The sequence below is a fragment of the Somniosus microcephalus genome, chromosome 2 (assembly GCF_052327205.1).
Source record: "Somniosus microcephalus isolate GS21.2 chromosome 2, FLI_Smic_1.0, whole genome shotgun sequence".
Classification (NCBI taxonomy): domain Eukaryota; kingdom Metazoa; phylum Chordata; class Chondrichthyes; order Squaliformes; family Somniosidae; genus Somniosus; species Somniosus microcephalus.
Genome location: NC_140988.1, coordinates 46060327 through 46077267, shown reverse-complemented (window position 1 = coordinate 46077267; position 16941 = coordinate 46060327). Strand labels below are relative to the sequence as shown.

The window sequence follows — 16941 nt, the reverse complement described above, 5'->3', positions numbered from 1 at the left end:
GTAAATCAAGGTGCAAAAGTTTTTTCTATGAACTATGTTTCATTTCATCCACTGGAAAAAAGCATAATTTGACGTGAACATGGCACTTGATCTTCATTGATTCAAATAGATTATTTCCTTTGGAAAGCTGATTTTAGCTAATGACTGATTTGTGATTGCTTTTTATACCCAGGATAGTGGAATACAAACATCTTGGTTAGGCCATACCCATCAGCAATGTTCGCTTTTTTTTTTGGGTGGTGGGGGGGGTTGGGGGTTGTGCGGCTTTTTTAACGGATTGCGCGGCCCATTCAAAAATCCACACCAGCACAGCCAGTGAGCCAGCTGCAGACCTGCGCGGCCGTGCAGCTTAACAGGAACATTGCCCACCAGGGAAAGTTATAGCTCTACTGTACTTGGGGAGTAATGATTTTTGAACCAACATATGCAGGATTTCTTACAAGTCAATCTGTCGTTAGTTTGTGTCTTTGATCTAAATGGCCTATAACGCTACACAACCAATTACTTTTGGAGCTACTTTCATTTGAAGGCAAACGCACCAGTTCATGTGCCTGCAGCAAGGTTCCACAAACTACATATGAGATACATAACCAATTGATTTATTTTGTGTGCTATTCATTGAGTGCAATTAAAGAAAGAAGGAAAACAAGTGCATTTATATAGTGCCTTTCATGTTCTCTGGATGTTCCAATTCAATTCACAGCCAAGGAATTATTTCTGAGGTGTAGTCACTGTTACGTAGGCAAACATGGCAGCCAAGTTACACAAAGCAAGGTTCCACAAAGGGCAATAAGTTTAAATGACTCTGGTAGTGATTCAGGGATAAAAGTTGGCCAGGAACCTGGGAGAACCTTTCTATTCTTCATTAAATAGTGCTATGGAATCTCTTGTGTCCACCTGAATACTTGAGTGTAACATCTCATCTGAAAGACAGGGTCTTGGGTAATGCAGCGAATTCCTCAGTATTGTACTAAAGTGTCAACCTAGATTATGTGCACAAATGCTTGAACCCACTGTCTTCTGACTCAGGTAAGAGTGCTAGAACTGAGCCAAGCTGACATTGTTTTGATTTGAGAGGTTAGGATGGCCAGTTTTGGCTTTGTTCTCCAAGCATCTGAAGATGTAGGTCCTTTGTACCACCCTCCCTATCAGCACCACCACCAATTTTTTCTTCACACTTTTTTGGTATACTGCTGTTTGCACATGAAGCTTGACTGAGAGAATGCTAACTATCTTACAATAGGCAAAGTCGTCTTCTATTTGGAAAGTTCGGCCTCCTCATGCAAAGCACCTTCCTGGCTTACCTGATCTGTTCTTGGTAGAGATGTTGCTGCTTTTACACCAAATAGTTTGAGCTAACAGTTTTGCTTAGAATTGTAATGTTTGTGTTTGTGCTAGTCCCCTATGTTTTACTGCTGCCTCTGGGCAAATAACAGAAGGCGAACTGACGCAATGTTACCTGACTTCTGCTGAACCAGATTGTGCTAGTTGATTCTTCCCCACCCCTCCCATGGGATGATATGTTTGCATGTGAATGTTGAACTTCTTTCAAAGATTGGGAATTCTTCTATCTACAGTAAGTAATCCACCTTGCATAGTTGCTCACGGGCTTTTGAGGAGCGATTTGTTTTCAAATCCCTCCATTGCCTAGCCCCTCCTTATCTCTCTAACCTCTTCCAGCCCTACAACCTCCCAGATCTCTCTACTCTTCCAATTTTGGCCTCTTGCATATCCCTGATTTTCATCACACCACCATTGGCAGCCATGCTTTCAGCTGCCTGGACCCTAAACTCTGGAATTCTCTCCCTAAATCTCTTCATCTCTCACCCTCTCTCCTCCTTTAAGATGCTCCTTGACCAAGCTTTTTATCACCTGGCCTAATATCTCAAGTTGCTTGGTGTCAAATTTTGTTTGCTAACGCTCCTGTGAAGCGTCTTGGGACATTTTATTATATCCAAAGTGCTATATAAATGCAAGTTGTTTATCTGCTGTGGCTCAGTGGTAGCAATCTAGGCTGATACGCCAATGCAGTACTAAGAGAGTGCTGCACTGTCGGAGGTGCCGTCTTTCAGATGAGACGTTAAACCGAGGCACTGTCTGCCTATTCAGGTGGACACAAAAAAAAACCATGGCACTATTTCAAAAAAAGAGCTGGGGTGTTCACCCTGGTGTCCTGGCCAATATTTATCCCTCAACCAACATCACTAAAACAGATTACCTGCCATTACCACATTGCTGTTTGTGGGAGCTTGCTGTGCACAAATTGGCTGCTGCGTTTCCGACATTACAACAGTGACAACACTTAAAGTACTTAATTGGCTGTAAAGTGCTTTGGGGCATCCTGAGGTGTTCTATAAAAGCAGGTCTTGCTGGAAAATGACAGGTCAGGTTCAAACTATGTTGGATGTGCAGGAGGTCTATATAGAAAATTAATTAGAAAAGAGAAGCATTTAATATTAGTTTCTTCAACAATATTTCTTGGGAGGATGCAAACATCCCTAATACTAGGGGTAAAGTGTAAATAGGTATCTAGAGAAATTTTAAAACTTTCAGGTTGAAGGATCTAATCAAGTTGCATACATTTACAGCTGCTTCTCATTTGTGCAAAAGATATGCCGAGATTACTAACTGGTAGACTTGCTGAATCCTATCAGAAAAATTCCCTTTGTTTCAAGTGGCAAGTTTCTGCTAATTGTACTGTGGAGCCTTCCACCATACAGTTCAAACTTCGATCCTAGAGGTGGCACAGGTATTATCAGAAAATTGTGGTAGTACGAAGCAATTTGTGTTTGTGCTATTGTTCCCTTTTACATAGGAACAGGAGTATGCCATTCAGTCCCTCGAGCCTGTTCCGCCATTCAGTGAGATCATGGTTGATCTGCGACCTAACTCCATATAACCACCTTTGGCCCATATCCCTTAATACCTTTGGTTAACAAAAAGCTATCAATCTCCGATTTAAAATTAACAATTTACCTAGCATCAATTGCCATTTGCGGAAGAGAGTTCCAAACTTCTACCATCCTGTGTGTGGAGAAGTGTTTCCTAATTTCACTCCTGAAAGGTCTATCTCTCATTTTTAGACTATATCCCCAGTGCGAGAATCCCCAACCAGAGGAAATAGTTTCTCTCTATCTACCCAATCTGTACCCTTGAAAACGGTTCGGTCACCCTATCCTTAATTATAGACTCTAGCAATTTCCCGATAACAGATGTTAGGCTAACTGGTCTATAATTCCCTGGTTTCCTTCCCTTGCCAGTCTTATTTAGCGAAGTGACATGTGCAATATTCTAATCTAAAGGGACAGTTCCTGAATCGAAGGAACTTTGGAAGATTATAGTTAGGGCATCTGCAATGTGCTCACCTACTTCCTTTAAAACCCTGGGATGGAAATCATCTGGTCCTGGGGATTTGTCACTCTTTAGTGCCATTATTTTCTTCATTATTATTTTACTTATGTTAATTTTATTGAGTCCCTGTCCCCGATTCAATATTCGTGTCCTTGGGATTTCCGGCATGCTAGCCTCTTCTACTGTAAATACTGACGCAAAGTAATTATTCAACATGTCCACCGTTTCCTTATTATTATTGACAATATCACCACTTTCAGTTTTTAGAGGGCCAACATTGCTCCTGACTACCTTTTTCCTAATGTAATTGTAAAAATTCTTTGCATTGATTTTGATATCCCTTAAGTTTCTTTTCATACTCCCTTTTTGTAGCTCTTACTATCTGTTTTGTGACCCTTTGTATCTTTCCCATTCACCAGGATCTGTGCTTTTTTTTAAACTCTGGCCCCACAGCTTTTATTTAATGGGCTCCCACTAGATCAAATGTACATTAAACTTAATTGTATTATTTACAGTGACATACTGTATTTGGTTTGTAGAAGTTTGACCTTTTTAAACAGTTATCTGCCAGAATGAATGCAGCATCTTTAGCTACACCGCATTACTGTTTAAATTCTAACTTTGCAAATTTTGGTTTATTTTGTTTGCGTCACATTTAGAATATTTGCTCTTTTTTTCCCTTTATATTTCTGTGTTGGTGTTCTTTTTACAGGTATGGGTTGGAGTGCCTGTTTAGATTTTACAGCTATGGATTAGAGAGACGATTCCGACATGACATATTCAAGGACTTCCAGGAAGAAACCATAAAAGACTATGAAGAAGGTAATCTTCATTCCAAAGAAATAAACAACGAACTAATTAGGTAGTTTTCTGTATGAAGTTACAGGGTCTATAGTTACATCATAGTGGAAGTTGATTATTTTTAGAAACCATTTCATATATGCATGGTAACGGGAATAGAAGATGATGTGATGGCGTAAGAATTGATCAGCCTTGTTACGATGCTCGTTAAAAAAAAAGTAAAGAAATTACAGCAATCTTGTAAAGTACTACATTCTAATAAATTGGGTTAGTTTAGATTTAAAAACTTACTTTTGAGTGCCTTCATTTTAGGACAACTCTATGGATTGGAAAAATTCTGGGCTTTTCTCAAGTACACTCAAACCAAGAATTTACCAGTTGACCCCAAACTGCAAGATTATCTTAGCAAGTTCAAGCGTCTTGAGGACTTCAGAGTTGACGTGAGTGTTTTTTTAGCATTTTGTTCTTCAGTTACAGAAGGGGATTTCTTCAGCTACTCAGGAATGGTTCAAAAAAGTTTTATATCTCATTGTAAATTAGCTAATTCATCACTTGCTCAGCATGTACATACAATAAGAATTGTAGCACAAATAATAAATCTATTAGCTGAATCAGATTATTTGAGGCAACACTCTATCAATACTGCAGGATCTTTCTATTGTGCTCATTATTATCTTTGAGCGATCTAAGAACATAAAGTAGGTAATTGCCATTTGAGTCATTGTCCATGGAAAGAGCAAATCCAATGTAGAAGCTGGCCTTTAAACCCTGTATAAATAACTTAAATTCTCCAGTATAGTCAAGCAAAACTGCAAAATAATTTTCCATCTTCACCATTCAACCCTAACCGTGAATCTGCCACAGAAACACAAAAAGCAATATATCCTGCAAACCATTTATGTTGGTCTGACCTTTTCCCAAATAAACGGCAAATCTGTTTCCAGCCAAATAATTATCCCGCTATATTTTGTACAGGAGACTGGTTGGTATATATCCACCACTCTGGTTTTTTCCCCTTAAATCTTACCTTGTAGCTAATTAATTTTATACCTTCTGATCTAGTCAAATAGCCTGCTTACATGCCTCAGCATTTTAAAGATAATTGTGCATTCTGCTCAAAAACGTTCTCGACACTCTATCTACTTTTCACTGCATATTAAATTATACTTTTGACTTTTGTTTGTTGAAATATGTTAACTTACTACTTTTTAATTTCTTAGCCTCCATTTGGTGATGAGGTTGGTCGAAAGAGACGTTCTTCTGGAGTTGATGAGAGTGGTCGCAGAAGACATCTATCAAACTCCTCTACTAGTAAACCAGTAAATGCTGCTAAGCCCTTACTCACCAATCAGCCTCAGGCCTCAACAAACCCTTCCAAATGGGATGCTTCATCTGGGAAATCTGAGAACAGGAGCCAAAATACTGCTGCCATGACTGCCACTGAACCTAAAACACCTGAGAAATAGACTTTCTGCGTCACGTCTCCCTGCTTATACAAATCGCATCAGTATTTTAAGCTCAAGGACCTTGTCCAGTTTTTAGACACTGCCTCAATGAAAGAAAAAACTTGAAAATATTCATATTACTTTCAGTTTTGGGGGGTGGGGAAACCTACTAAGTCCTAGTTTTGAGCTTTCAGCAAGCTGTTTTAGGGGAGGGGAGCTTGGAATCTATCAATTTGTCACTCCCCTCATTTTGATTTTCAAGATTACCTTGAGCTACTGTTTACAGAAACGCATTCCTGCACAATATGCAAAAATTACACATTTGAATTTTGGGATGCCTTACATTTCAATGAGGATTTCTCATACTTCTTAAAGAAGAAAAATTATTTTTTAGTCCATTACCATAGTGCTTTCACAGCCAGTTCCTCCTATTGTTAATTATTAATTATATATACCTATATCGGAGTACATAAATTTATTTCTGGGAAGTGTACATTTGAAATTACTTGGGTAGGGAGAGAATAAAATCTGGAAAGAAAAAAACTATTACATCCAAGATGGTATACCCAAGGTTGCAACATAATTGAATGAATAACTTAATAATTAACAAAGTGTGTTGAAAATGGTTGTGCATCATCCTGGATGCAGAGTGTTTTTGGTTTAAAGCAGTTGGTTACATAGTTATTGACAATTTAGTGGAGATTGTTACAGAATGATTCATATAGACGGTATTGTTTGGGCTTGAATGAAAGTAGAACTGAAGAAGATTGTGCAGCTTTTTCAAAGAAATGGTCTTCTGAATCACTAATGATATCTTGCACTGCTTAAATTATCTACTGCATCTTGATATGCAGGTAAAGATAAAATAACATTATTCTCACTTCAGGAGGTACTGGGGGGGTCTGGTTTTGTTTCATCACTTTATTTTATGCTTATAGTGTGCTTTCAGTAAAGCACTACAATTGATTTGTAATTTTTTTAATGCCATTATACTGTTGTAAAATGTTCAAATTTTTGTGGAAAATTTACGAAAAAACTTAAGTGCTCATTTACTGAAGTGATTTTGTTTAATTTTGCTCTTAGGAATTATTAAGACAGTGTCATTATTTTAAATTATACATAGCAAGAGGGGTGTGGGTTGCTGGTTTATTTTGAAAGGCTGTATTCACATCTGTGAAAATTACTGGAAAAACTTCAAAATCAGACGCATTTTTATTTAAATATATGCTATTAAGAGTAGCATCCTAATGCAACCAGTGAAAACAATCTATTGGTCTTCCTATCTGTTCAGACTTGAATGTAGGAAAGTCTGGGCAGTAACTATGAATTACTGCTGGTAATCAGAGGGCTAGAATGAACAGTAGCAGTGTGGAATCCACATAACTACCATTATAAATATGCTACAGCTGTACATGATTTAATTTGCTGAAATAACATACATATCATACCTTGATGTATAATCCAGGCTTAAACCCAGCTGAACGAAGCAATTGTAAAATACTTGGATGAAAGATTGTATATACCATTCAAAGTAATCAGTTTAGAATATTTACCCTAATTTTTTCATCTAATGAAATACGTGTGCACATCTAGCATTAGCGTGTGTAATTTGTGGCAATCTTCCCAACTTTTATAAAAATGCATATAAAAACATACAAAATGAATCAGAAAATGTAACTGGTTGCACTGTGATTCTTTGGAGACTCATTTTGGTGAGAGGAAAAACTTGACCATCGCTATGATGGCTATTATATGCTGAGTTTTAAAATTCTGAAATACATGTACCACTTTTCATTATGCATTTGAATTTATTTTAAGGTTGTCACTTTTTTATTGTTTTGCACCCCTGACCCTTTAAGTCTCTCTGTTCAAGCAAAGATTGTAACAAGTGATCTGTTTCCTAGGTTTCTGCCAAAGCTGCTCTTGAGCCAGACACTGGTAGGTGTGGAAAATGTGACTGTGTGCCTCGGTCTCTGATTTTTGTTTTTCTGTAGTGAAGTGCCTGGCCTTGAACAACTGTGCTAACCAGATCTGTGTGTAGTCCCTTCAAATTGTAGTAGGTTTCTATAACTTCTGTCTTCCTGGTCAGTATTTGCAATCTGAAAAATTAACAGCAACATCTTGAGAATGCTCTGCATCTACAGAAATGTTATCGTTAGTCATCCTTTATAACCATCTGTTATAATTCTTCTCGTGTGTACTTTCCAGTTCCAAATATCACATGAATTGTGTAGATCTTGTGATTTCTGGCATTTAGGTGTAACGATCCGAGGTGAAAGAAGAGCTTACACAATGTGGCAAAAATACTCACTGCATCTTTCAAGTTTTGAATTACGGTATCTTGATAAATTTATCAAAAGCATGTACCTCATTAACCAGTAAAGCTAAAACATGTATGCACAAGTGTCATAGATATATTTTCCCACCTGTTACTGTATATAATTCCTTTCAATGTTTTGAGAATTCATAAAATTTACAATGCTGACCTCATCCACATGCACAAATCCAGTGCACCAAGTTATTTTCTCATTGCATATATTTTTCCCTTGGTTACAGCGGATTTACTATTTTTTTTCTTTCATTGCAACGTCTCCCACACAGTTATATTTTGAGGAAAGGTCACAGAGGAGATGATGTTATCTGCAACATTGCTCATGTTTGAGATGTCCATGCTTTTGTCTTGAATGGGCTGCATAAGTGTGTACTATAGGCAACTCACATGTTGGACACCCCTGGCTTGTGTGACTTTTTCTGCTCTTGCGCTGTATAGAAGGCAAGCCACCTGACTCGTTAGTCTTGCCCTGTAGGGGATTTTTTTGTTGCTTGGCTTAACAGTAGGTTGAATTTGAGATGTTTTGTCCAGAGGCCTCAAATATTTTAGAAATGCCGCTGAACTTCTGCAATTTCGCCTGCAAAATTTTCCTTCACTTTTCAATTACAACTTGGGGCCACTGCATCATAGAGTCATAGTTATACAGCACAGGAAGCGGCCCTTCAGCCCATCGTGTCTGTGCCGGCCATCAAGCCCTGTCTATTCTAATCCCATTTTCTAGCACTTGGTCCGTAGCCTTGTATGCTATGGCATTTCAAGTGCTCATCTAAATGTTTCTTGAATGTTGTGAAGGTTCCTGCCTCTCCCACCCTTTCAGGCAGTGAGTTCCAGTTCCAACAACCCTCTGCGTGAAAAAGTTTTTCCTCAAATCCCCTCTAAACCTCCTGCCCCTTACCTTGAAACTATGCCCCCTGGTTATTGACCCCTCTACTAAGGGGAAAAGTTCCTTTCTATCTACCCTATCTATGCCCCTCATAATTTTGTACACCTCAATCAGGTCCCCCCTCCGCCTTCTCTGCTCTAAGGAAAACAATCCCAGCCTGTCCGGTCTCTCTTCATAGCTGAAACGCTCCAGGCCAGATAACATTCTGGTGAATCTTCTCTGCACCCTCTCCAATGCAATCACATCCTTCCTATAGTGTGGCGACCAGAACTGCACACAGTATTTCAGCTGTGGCCTAACTAGCATTTTGTACAGCTCCATCATAACCTCCCTGCTCTTGCCTTCATTAGCCGAGGCATAGAATATAAGTATCCCATATGCCTTTTTAACCACCTTATCTACCTGTCCTACTGTCTTCAGGGATCTATGTACAGGCACACCAAGGTTCCTCTGTCCTTACTCAGATCCTACCATTCATTGTGTTTTCCCTTGCTTTGTTAGTCCTCCCAAAATGCATCACCTCACACTTTTCAGGGTTAAATTCCATTTGTCACTGTTCTGCCCATCTAACCATCCCATCTATATCGTCCTGTAGCCTGAGGTTTCGCTCCTTGCTATTTACCACTCCACCAATTTTCGTGTCATCTGCGAACTTACTGATCATACCTCCTACATTCATATCTAAATCATTAATGTACACTACAAACAGCAAGGAACCCAGCACCGATCCCTGTGGTACACCACTGGACACAGGCTTCCAGTCACAAAAACAACCTTCGACCATCACCCTCTTCCTCCTGCCACTAAACCAATTTTGGATCCAATGTGCCAGATTGCCCTGGATCCCATGGGCTCTTACCACCTTGACCAGTCTCCCATGTGGGACTTTGTCAAAAGCTTTACTGAAGTCCATGTAGACTACATCAACTGCACTACCCTCATCCATACATCTAGTCACCCTCTCTCAAAATTCAATCAAATTGGTTAGACATGATCTCCCCCTGACAAAGCCATGCTGACTATCCTTGATTAATCCTTGTTTCGCCAAGTGGAGACTAATTCTGTCCCTCAGAATTTTTTCCAATAATTTCCCTACCACTGATGTTAGGCTCACTGGTGTGTAATTCCCTGGTTTATTCCTACTACCTTTCTTGAATAATGGTACTACGTTAGCTGTTCTCCAGTCCTCTGGCACCTCCCCTGTGGCCAGAGAGGTTCTGAAAATTTGTGTCTGAGCCCCTGCAATCTCCTCGCCTCACACAGCAGCCTGGGATACATCTCGTCTGGGCCTGGGGATTTATCCACTTTTAAGCCTGCTAAAACTGCTGGTACCTCCTCCCTCTCGATACTAATTTGTTCAAGTATATCACAATCCCCCTGCCTGATTTCTATGCTTACATCGTCCTTCTCCATAGTGAACACAGATGCAAAATATTCATTTAAAACCTCACCTACATCTTCTGGCTCTACACACACATTGCTACTTTGGTCCCTAATGGGCCCTACTCTTTCCCTGGTTATCCTCTTGCCCTTAATATACTTATAAAACACCTTGGGATTTTCTTTTATTTTGCCCGCCGGTGTTTTTTCGTGCCCCCTCTTCGCTCTCCTAATTTCTTTTTTTTAAAGTACCCTCCTGCACTTTCTATACTCCTCTGGGGCTTCCACTGTTTGTAGTCCTTTGTAACTGCCAAAAGCCTCCCTTTTTTTCTTAATCCATTCTTGTATATCCCTTGACATCCAGGGTTCCCTGGACTTGTTGGTCCCACCCTTGACCTTTTATGGGAACATGTTGGCGCTGTACTGTCTCTATTTCCTTTCTGAATGACTCCCACTGCTCTGATGTGGATTTTCCTACAAGTAGCTGATCCCAGTCCACTTTGGCCAGATCCTGCCTTATATTAAGATCGGCCTTCCCCCCAATTTAGAACCTTTATTTCCGGTCCATCTTTGTCCTTTTCCATGACTACCTTAAATCTCACCGAATTATGATCATTGTCACCAAAATGCTCTCCTACTGACACTTCTACCACTTGCCCGGCTACATTCCCAAGAATTAAGTCCAGTACCGCCCCCTCTCTTGTAGGATTTTCTGCATGCTGGGTCAAAAAGTTCTCCTGGATGCACTTTAAGAATTCCACACCCTCTAAGCCTTTCACACTCTTGACTATCCCAGTTAATATGGGGAAGTTGAAATCCCTTACTATTGTTACCCTATTATTTCTACACTTCTGAGATTTGCCTACATATCTGTTCCTCTATCTCCCCCTGACTGGGGGCCTATAGTACACTCCCAGCAAAGTGCTTGCCACCTTTTTGTTTTTAAGTTCTACCCATATGGCCTCATTAGAGGAACCTGCTAAGATATCATCCCTCCTTACTGCAGTAATTGACTCCTTGATTAATATTGCGCCACCCCCTCTTACATCCCCCTCTGTCTCGCCTGAAGATTCTATACCCTGGAATATTGAGCTGCCAGTCCTGCCCCTCCCTCAACCATGACTCTCTGATAGCAACAATATCATACTACCATGTGTTCATCAACACCTTCAATTCATCTGCCTTACTCGTAAGACTTCTTGCATTAAAATAAATGCCATCCAGCCTTGCCATACTCACTTGTGTGATTACATATTTGCTCTGCCTTCCAGACTGACTTGTTTTTTCCTATGTTTGGCTGTGCATCACCCCCTACTATAGCTCCACTCCGTATCCCATCCCCCTGCCAAGTTAGTTTAACCCCCCCTCCCCCAACAGCACCAGCAAACCTCCCCACAAGGTCCCCTATTTTCAAAGACCAGGTGTAACACTTCAAAACTGGCATAGCATTAGTTCCAGCTCTTACTGAAGCTCTGTAATAAATTCCAGCACTGGTTCAGTCTATGGCCAGTTCCATTGGCAGCAGTCATGGTGAATTGGCAACATCTATTCATTGTGCAGCTTTCCCATACTGTTGAAGTTGAGCCAGGCTTGACCAAAATTTTGGGGCAAGCAAGTGGTTGATGCTAACCCATGTACTGCTGTTGTATGGCAACAAAGGGCAAAGTACCTGTCAGCATTTCATTTTTCCCCAATTGGAAGTGAAACCATCTCCAACAAGAGAGCCTAACCATCTCTCCTTGACATTCAATGGCACCAATACGGCCGGGTACCTTACCATCAGCAGTCTGGAAGTCACCATTGACCAGCAATGTAAATGCCGTGGCTATGAGTTAAGGGCAGAGTGTGGCTGTTCTGTGGTGAGTGGCTCATCTTGTGATTCTCCAAAGCATTGCCACCACCTACAAGGGACAAGTCAGAAGTGTGATAAGATCTCTCCATTTGTATAGATGGGTGCAGCTGCAACAAGAAGCTTGACATCCATCCAGCACATAGCAGTCCACTTGATGAGTACCTCATCCACTAGCTTAAGCATCTGTTGCTGCAGTGTGCATTTACTACAGGCTGCAATTGCCAATTTGCCATGGTAGCTTTAACAGCATCTCTCAAGCCAGTGACCTCCAGCTAGGACAAGGGCGACAGGTGCATGGGATCCTCATCACCTCCAAGTCTCGCATCATATGGACTTGAGCATATATCGCTGTTCCTTCAACAGTGGGTCAAAATCCTGGGACTCCCTACCTAACAGCATTGTGGGAGTGCCTTCACAACATGGACTGCAATTCAAGACCACCCACTGCCACCTCAGAGCAGCTAGGGATGAGTAATAATACCCATGTCTCAAGATTGGAAAAAAAAAAGTCAATTAATGTCTGCTGTCCTCTTGACACATCATTCAGCAATTAAATATTCAAACTTTTTCCAGTTTTTAAATATTTTGGCCCAATCATTTCACTCTTAGAACTACAAGCCTGCTCCGCCATTCAATAAGATCATAGCTGATCTACCTCATCTCCAATTTCCTGCACTATCCCCATATCCCTTGATTCCCTTAATATTCAAAAATCTATCAATCGCTCTCCTGAATATACTCAACAACTGAGCCTCCACAGCCCTCTGGGGTAGAGAATTCCAAAGATTCACCACCCTCGTGAGTGAAGAAATTTCTCCTCATCTCAGTCCTAAATTATTCTGAGACTGTGACCCCCTCCCCGGTTCCAGACTCCCTTGCCAGGGGAAACCTACCCTGTTAAGCTCTGTAAGAATTTGATATGTTTCAATGACATCACACCTCATTCTTCTAAACTCTAGAGAATATAGGTCTAGTGTACTCAATCTCTCCTCATAGAACAATTCCCCTCTTATTTGGTAAATGGAACTGAGACACTCCAGGAGAAGTCTAATGTTGTGATTGTGCAGCCATTTTGGGAAGGGTACCAAAATCATATTGGCAGAAAATACAATCTGGTCAATGGCCTAGATCGTACTGTAGTGGGAGCATCTTGCATAAGTCCCAAACTTATTGGGATTCATCCTTCAACCCTCCACTCTGTAGCCAACAATGTCTGGACTGATGTTGAAAACAGTATGGCTCTAGTCAGGGTAGATGAGATGTATTGGGTTCACTGTGGCTCTGCTGTGCTATGCCAAACTCCTTAATTGCATATTCAAATGATAAAGTCTACAGCCCAGAACTGGCAGTATTTTTAGGGGTCAGTGTAAATCTGGGTCAAATATCAAAATAATTGGCTTCAGTTTTTCATGTCTTCAGGCTATGAATGATGAGCCTTTCAAGGATCGCTTCTACTGACTGGGGACCGCCTCCAGAATACTTCACTAACGGCAAACAACAGGAGCCCTAGGCTTTGGTGCAACATCTGTTTTGAAGGGGTTTATGCTACATTTACTTGCATAGTTAAGCCTTTCAAGGATCTCATCAGAACTACAACAACAAATTTCACTTGTCCTTTGGTAGTAAAGGGCTCGTAAGCAGACAAGTGAAGGAACTACTGGAGAGTTACAGCCATCGCCATATAACCCTTTATTTCTGTCCCATAATAGCACAGAGTGGCCAAGTCTCTGTTAGAGGTCTACACCAAGCCTACAAGCCCAGGCAAGGACAACTGCATCATGATTAACCAAAAAGTCAAGAAGCTTCCATCTTGGGTCCCAAGGTTGAACAAATTCCAAAGAAGGAAAGTTTGAAATGGTAGTCCCACCTTGTCATTCATGCAGCTTGTCCAAGAGGGAGGGTGGTCACAGTCAACATCGTGGACATTTACTTTCCCATTTGACATTGTCATTGTATGTATCTCCGTTTCAATTTTCACGGACACAGCTACTCCTGTGGTGTGTTTTCCTTCCAAAATTCCTTCCATCCCAGAGGCCAGAATTGGAGGAGCGCGGAGCTCTTGGAGGGTTGTCGGGCTGGAGGAGGATACAGAGATGGGGAGGGGTGAGGCAATGGAGTGATTTGAAAACAAGGGTGAGAATTTTTAAATTGAGGTGTTGCCAGACCAGGAGCCAATGTAGGTCAGCAAACACGGGTGAACGGGACTTGGTGTCAGTTTTGGATGAGCTCAAGTTTATGTACAGTGTAAGATGGGAGGCTGGCCAGGAGAGCACTGGAATAGTCAGGTCTAGAGGTAACAAAGGCATGGATGAGTGTTTCAGCAGTAGATGAGCTGAGGCAGGGTGGAGTTGAGCAATGTTATGGAACTGGAAGTAGGTGGTCTTGGTGATGGAGCAGATACATGGTCAGAACCTCATCTAGGAGTCAAATAATGACACCAAGGTTGCAAACAGTCTGCCTCAGCCTCAGTTGGCAGGGAGAGGGATGGAGTTTGTGGTGGGGACCAAAGACTGGCTTCGGTCTTCCCAATATTTAGTTGGAGGAAATTTCTGCTCTTTCAGTGTCATCAAGCAGTGTGACAAATCAGAGACGGTGGAGGGGTCGAGAGGTTGTGGTGAGGTAGAGCTGGGTGTCATCAGTATACATGTGGAACCTGACGTGTTTTCGGATGATGTCCCCAAGGGGCAGCATGTAGTTGAGAAATATAAGGGGGCCTCCAATGATAACAGTGTGGCGAGCGGGAAGGAAAGCCATTGCAGGAGATTAGCTACACTGGATCGATAAGAATGGAACCAGATGAGGGCAGTCCCACACAGCTGGACAACAGTGGAGAGGCATTGGCATAGGATGGTGTGGTCAATCGTGTCAAAGGCTGCAGACAGTTCAAGAAGGATGAGTGATAGTACACCACGGTCACAGTCATGTAGGATGTCATTTGTGGCTTTAATAACCATTTCAGTGCTGTAGCGGGGACGAAAACCTTATTGGAGAGGTACAAACATGGGGTTGTGGGAAAGATGGACAAGGATTTGGGAAGGAGGTGACAACACATTCAAGGACTTTGGAGAGGAAAGGGAGGATGGAGATGGTGATAGTAATGCTAACTTGTAAAATCTATCCCATAAGTATAAATAAACCAACATATTTCTTGCCATTCCTACAATGGTAAATTAGCCTCTGCAAACTTAAGCTTGCATAATTCATACAAAGACTGTATTCTGTTTAAACTGTGGCACAAAATTGCTTACTTTCTTTGAGAAGTACTTTAGCTCAAATTGTGACTGGTTTGTTTGTGTCATGCCTTGTGAAATGTTTCCAAATTTGCAGTTTTGTACTGAACTGTTCAATATTTCACCTATACTGCTTGATTCTATAAATTACTATTAATGAATAAATCTATTTCATAGTTTAGCCTGTTATGAAAAGTGTTTGGCATAGCTGATATCACCTGACCAAGGTGGCATGAGAAGTAATGGAAGCCTATGTAGCACATTCACAATAAAAGGGGAAGTAGCCTGCTCTGAGGCATGCTATTTCCCATATACTAAATGCATCAGATTCAGTTTCAGATCTGGGTGAACACAGGCTTTCCTAGGAAATCTGACTACTTGTAAGAACAAGAAAAAAGTATTGGGAGCCACCTGAATTATAACAGTCTTCTACTAAACTTCTCCTTTCAGGGCTTATGAACCCTAATTTATTAAGTTGTTCCTCATAGCTCATCCCCGTGTCACTAGGAATGAGCCTTGTGGCTCTCCTATATAGGATTAAGTCATAGATCAGCCATGATCTCACTGAATGGCGGAACAGGCTCAAGGCGCTAAATGGCCTAATCCTGTTCCTATGTTCCTCTACAGCTTAGAGTATGGCGACCAGAACTGTACGCAATACTCTAGGTTCAGCCTGACCAGGGCACTGGAGAGCTGGGATTTGAATTCAACTGATGTGGCAATATAACCCACCATTCTATTTGTTTATTGTCGCCACACAATGTTTATACATGGTAAGTGAGGAGTTGGTTAACACAGCCAGGGTTCTTCCAGCATCCCCCTTGGCAAGTTCTATTCTATCCTTGGTGCATACATGCCTCATGCTTTTATTTCCAATGTGTAGTATTTCACATTTGTTGCACTATTTAAACAAGGACGAGAATGTCTGAATGAGATTGCAAATTTTTACAAATGAGAGAAAAATTCCATTTATATACTGCCTTACCATGCCTCTCAGAAACATTCCAAAGTTCTTCATATACAATTAATTATTTTGAATTACAGTTACTGGGATAGAGTGGGAAAGCGCAGTTGATGTAGAAGTTCAGCCATGATCTTACTGAATGCGGGTCAGGCTCGATGGGCCATATGGCCTACTCCTGCTATTTCTTATGTTCTTACTGTTGTAATATAGGCAGACATGGCAGCCATTTTGCACACAGATAGGTCCTCCTTAAATCATTAGACCTGTGCTGACCAATTGGAAGTAACATTTCCCAGCATTGCATGACATTTTCTGCTTACATAACGCAGGAAATCGGCTTCCATGCAATTAAAGTGGCCCCATTAAAAGTGTTACACTACTTCATATGGAAATGTAAAGAGGTTCAGCAATAATGAATATATGAAAAGCTCATATGTGTTGTTGATTAAAAAAAATCCGTAGTTGATTAAAAAAATCCCTTAATACAAATGGTCACTCCTTTTATTGTAAGAAATCACACAACACCAGGTTATAGTCCAACAGTTTTATTTGAAATCACAAGCTTTCGGAGCGCTGCTCCTTCGTCAGCACTCCGAAAGCTTGTGATTTCAAATAAAACTGTTGGACTATAACCTGGTGTTGTGTGACTTCTTACATTTGTCCACCCCCGTCCAACACCGGCATCTCCACACCATGACTCCTT

At 41.0% G+C, this 16941-nt stretch overlaps 1 protein-coding gene across 7 annotated transcripts in view; it reads left to right on the top strand.

The window, feature by feature from the left end:
* LOC147122692 (la-related protein 1B-like) overlaps positions 1-15455 on the top strand; it is a 125790-nt gene extending 110335 nt beyond the window's left edge. For 6 of the 7 annotated variants that reach the window (XM_086009259.1, XM_086009287.1, XM_086009278.1 and 3 more), the window contains 3 exons: positions 4064-4173; positions 4465-4592; positions 5373-15455. In XM_086009259.1, coding sequence (XP_085865385.1) covers positions 4064-4173; positions 4465-4592; positions 5373-5618 — 484 coding nt within the window. In that variant the 3' untranslated portion in view covers positions 5619-15455. The remainder of the gene's footprint in view (positions 1-4063; positions 4174-4464; positions 4593-5372) is intronic. The other variant, XR_015081416.1, reaches the window with a different exon arrangement.
* The last annotated feature ends 1486 nt before the right edge of the window (positions 15456-16941 follow it).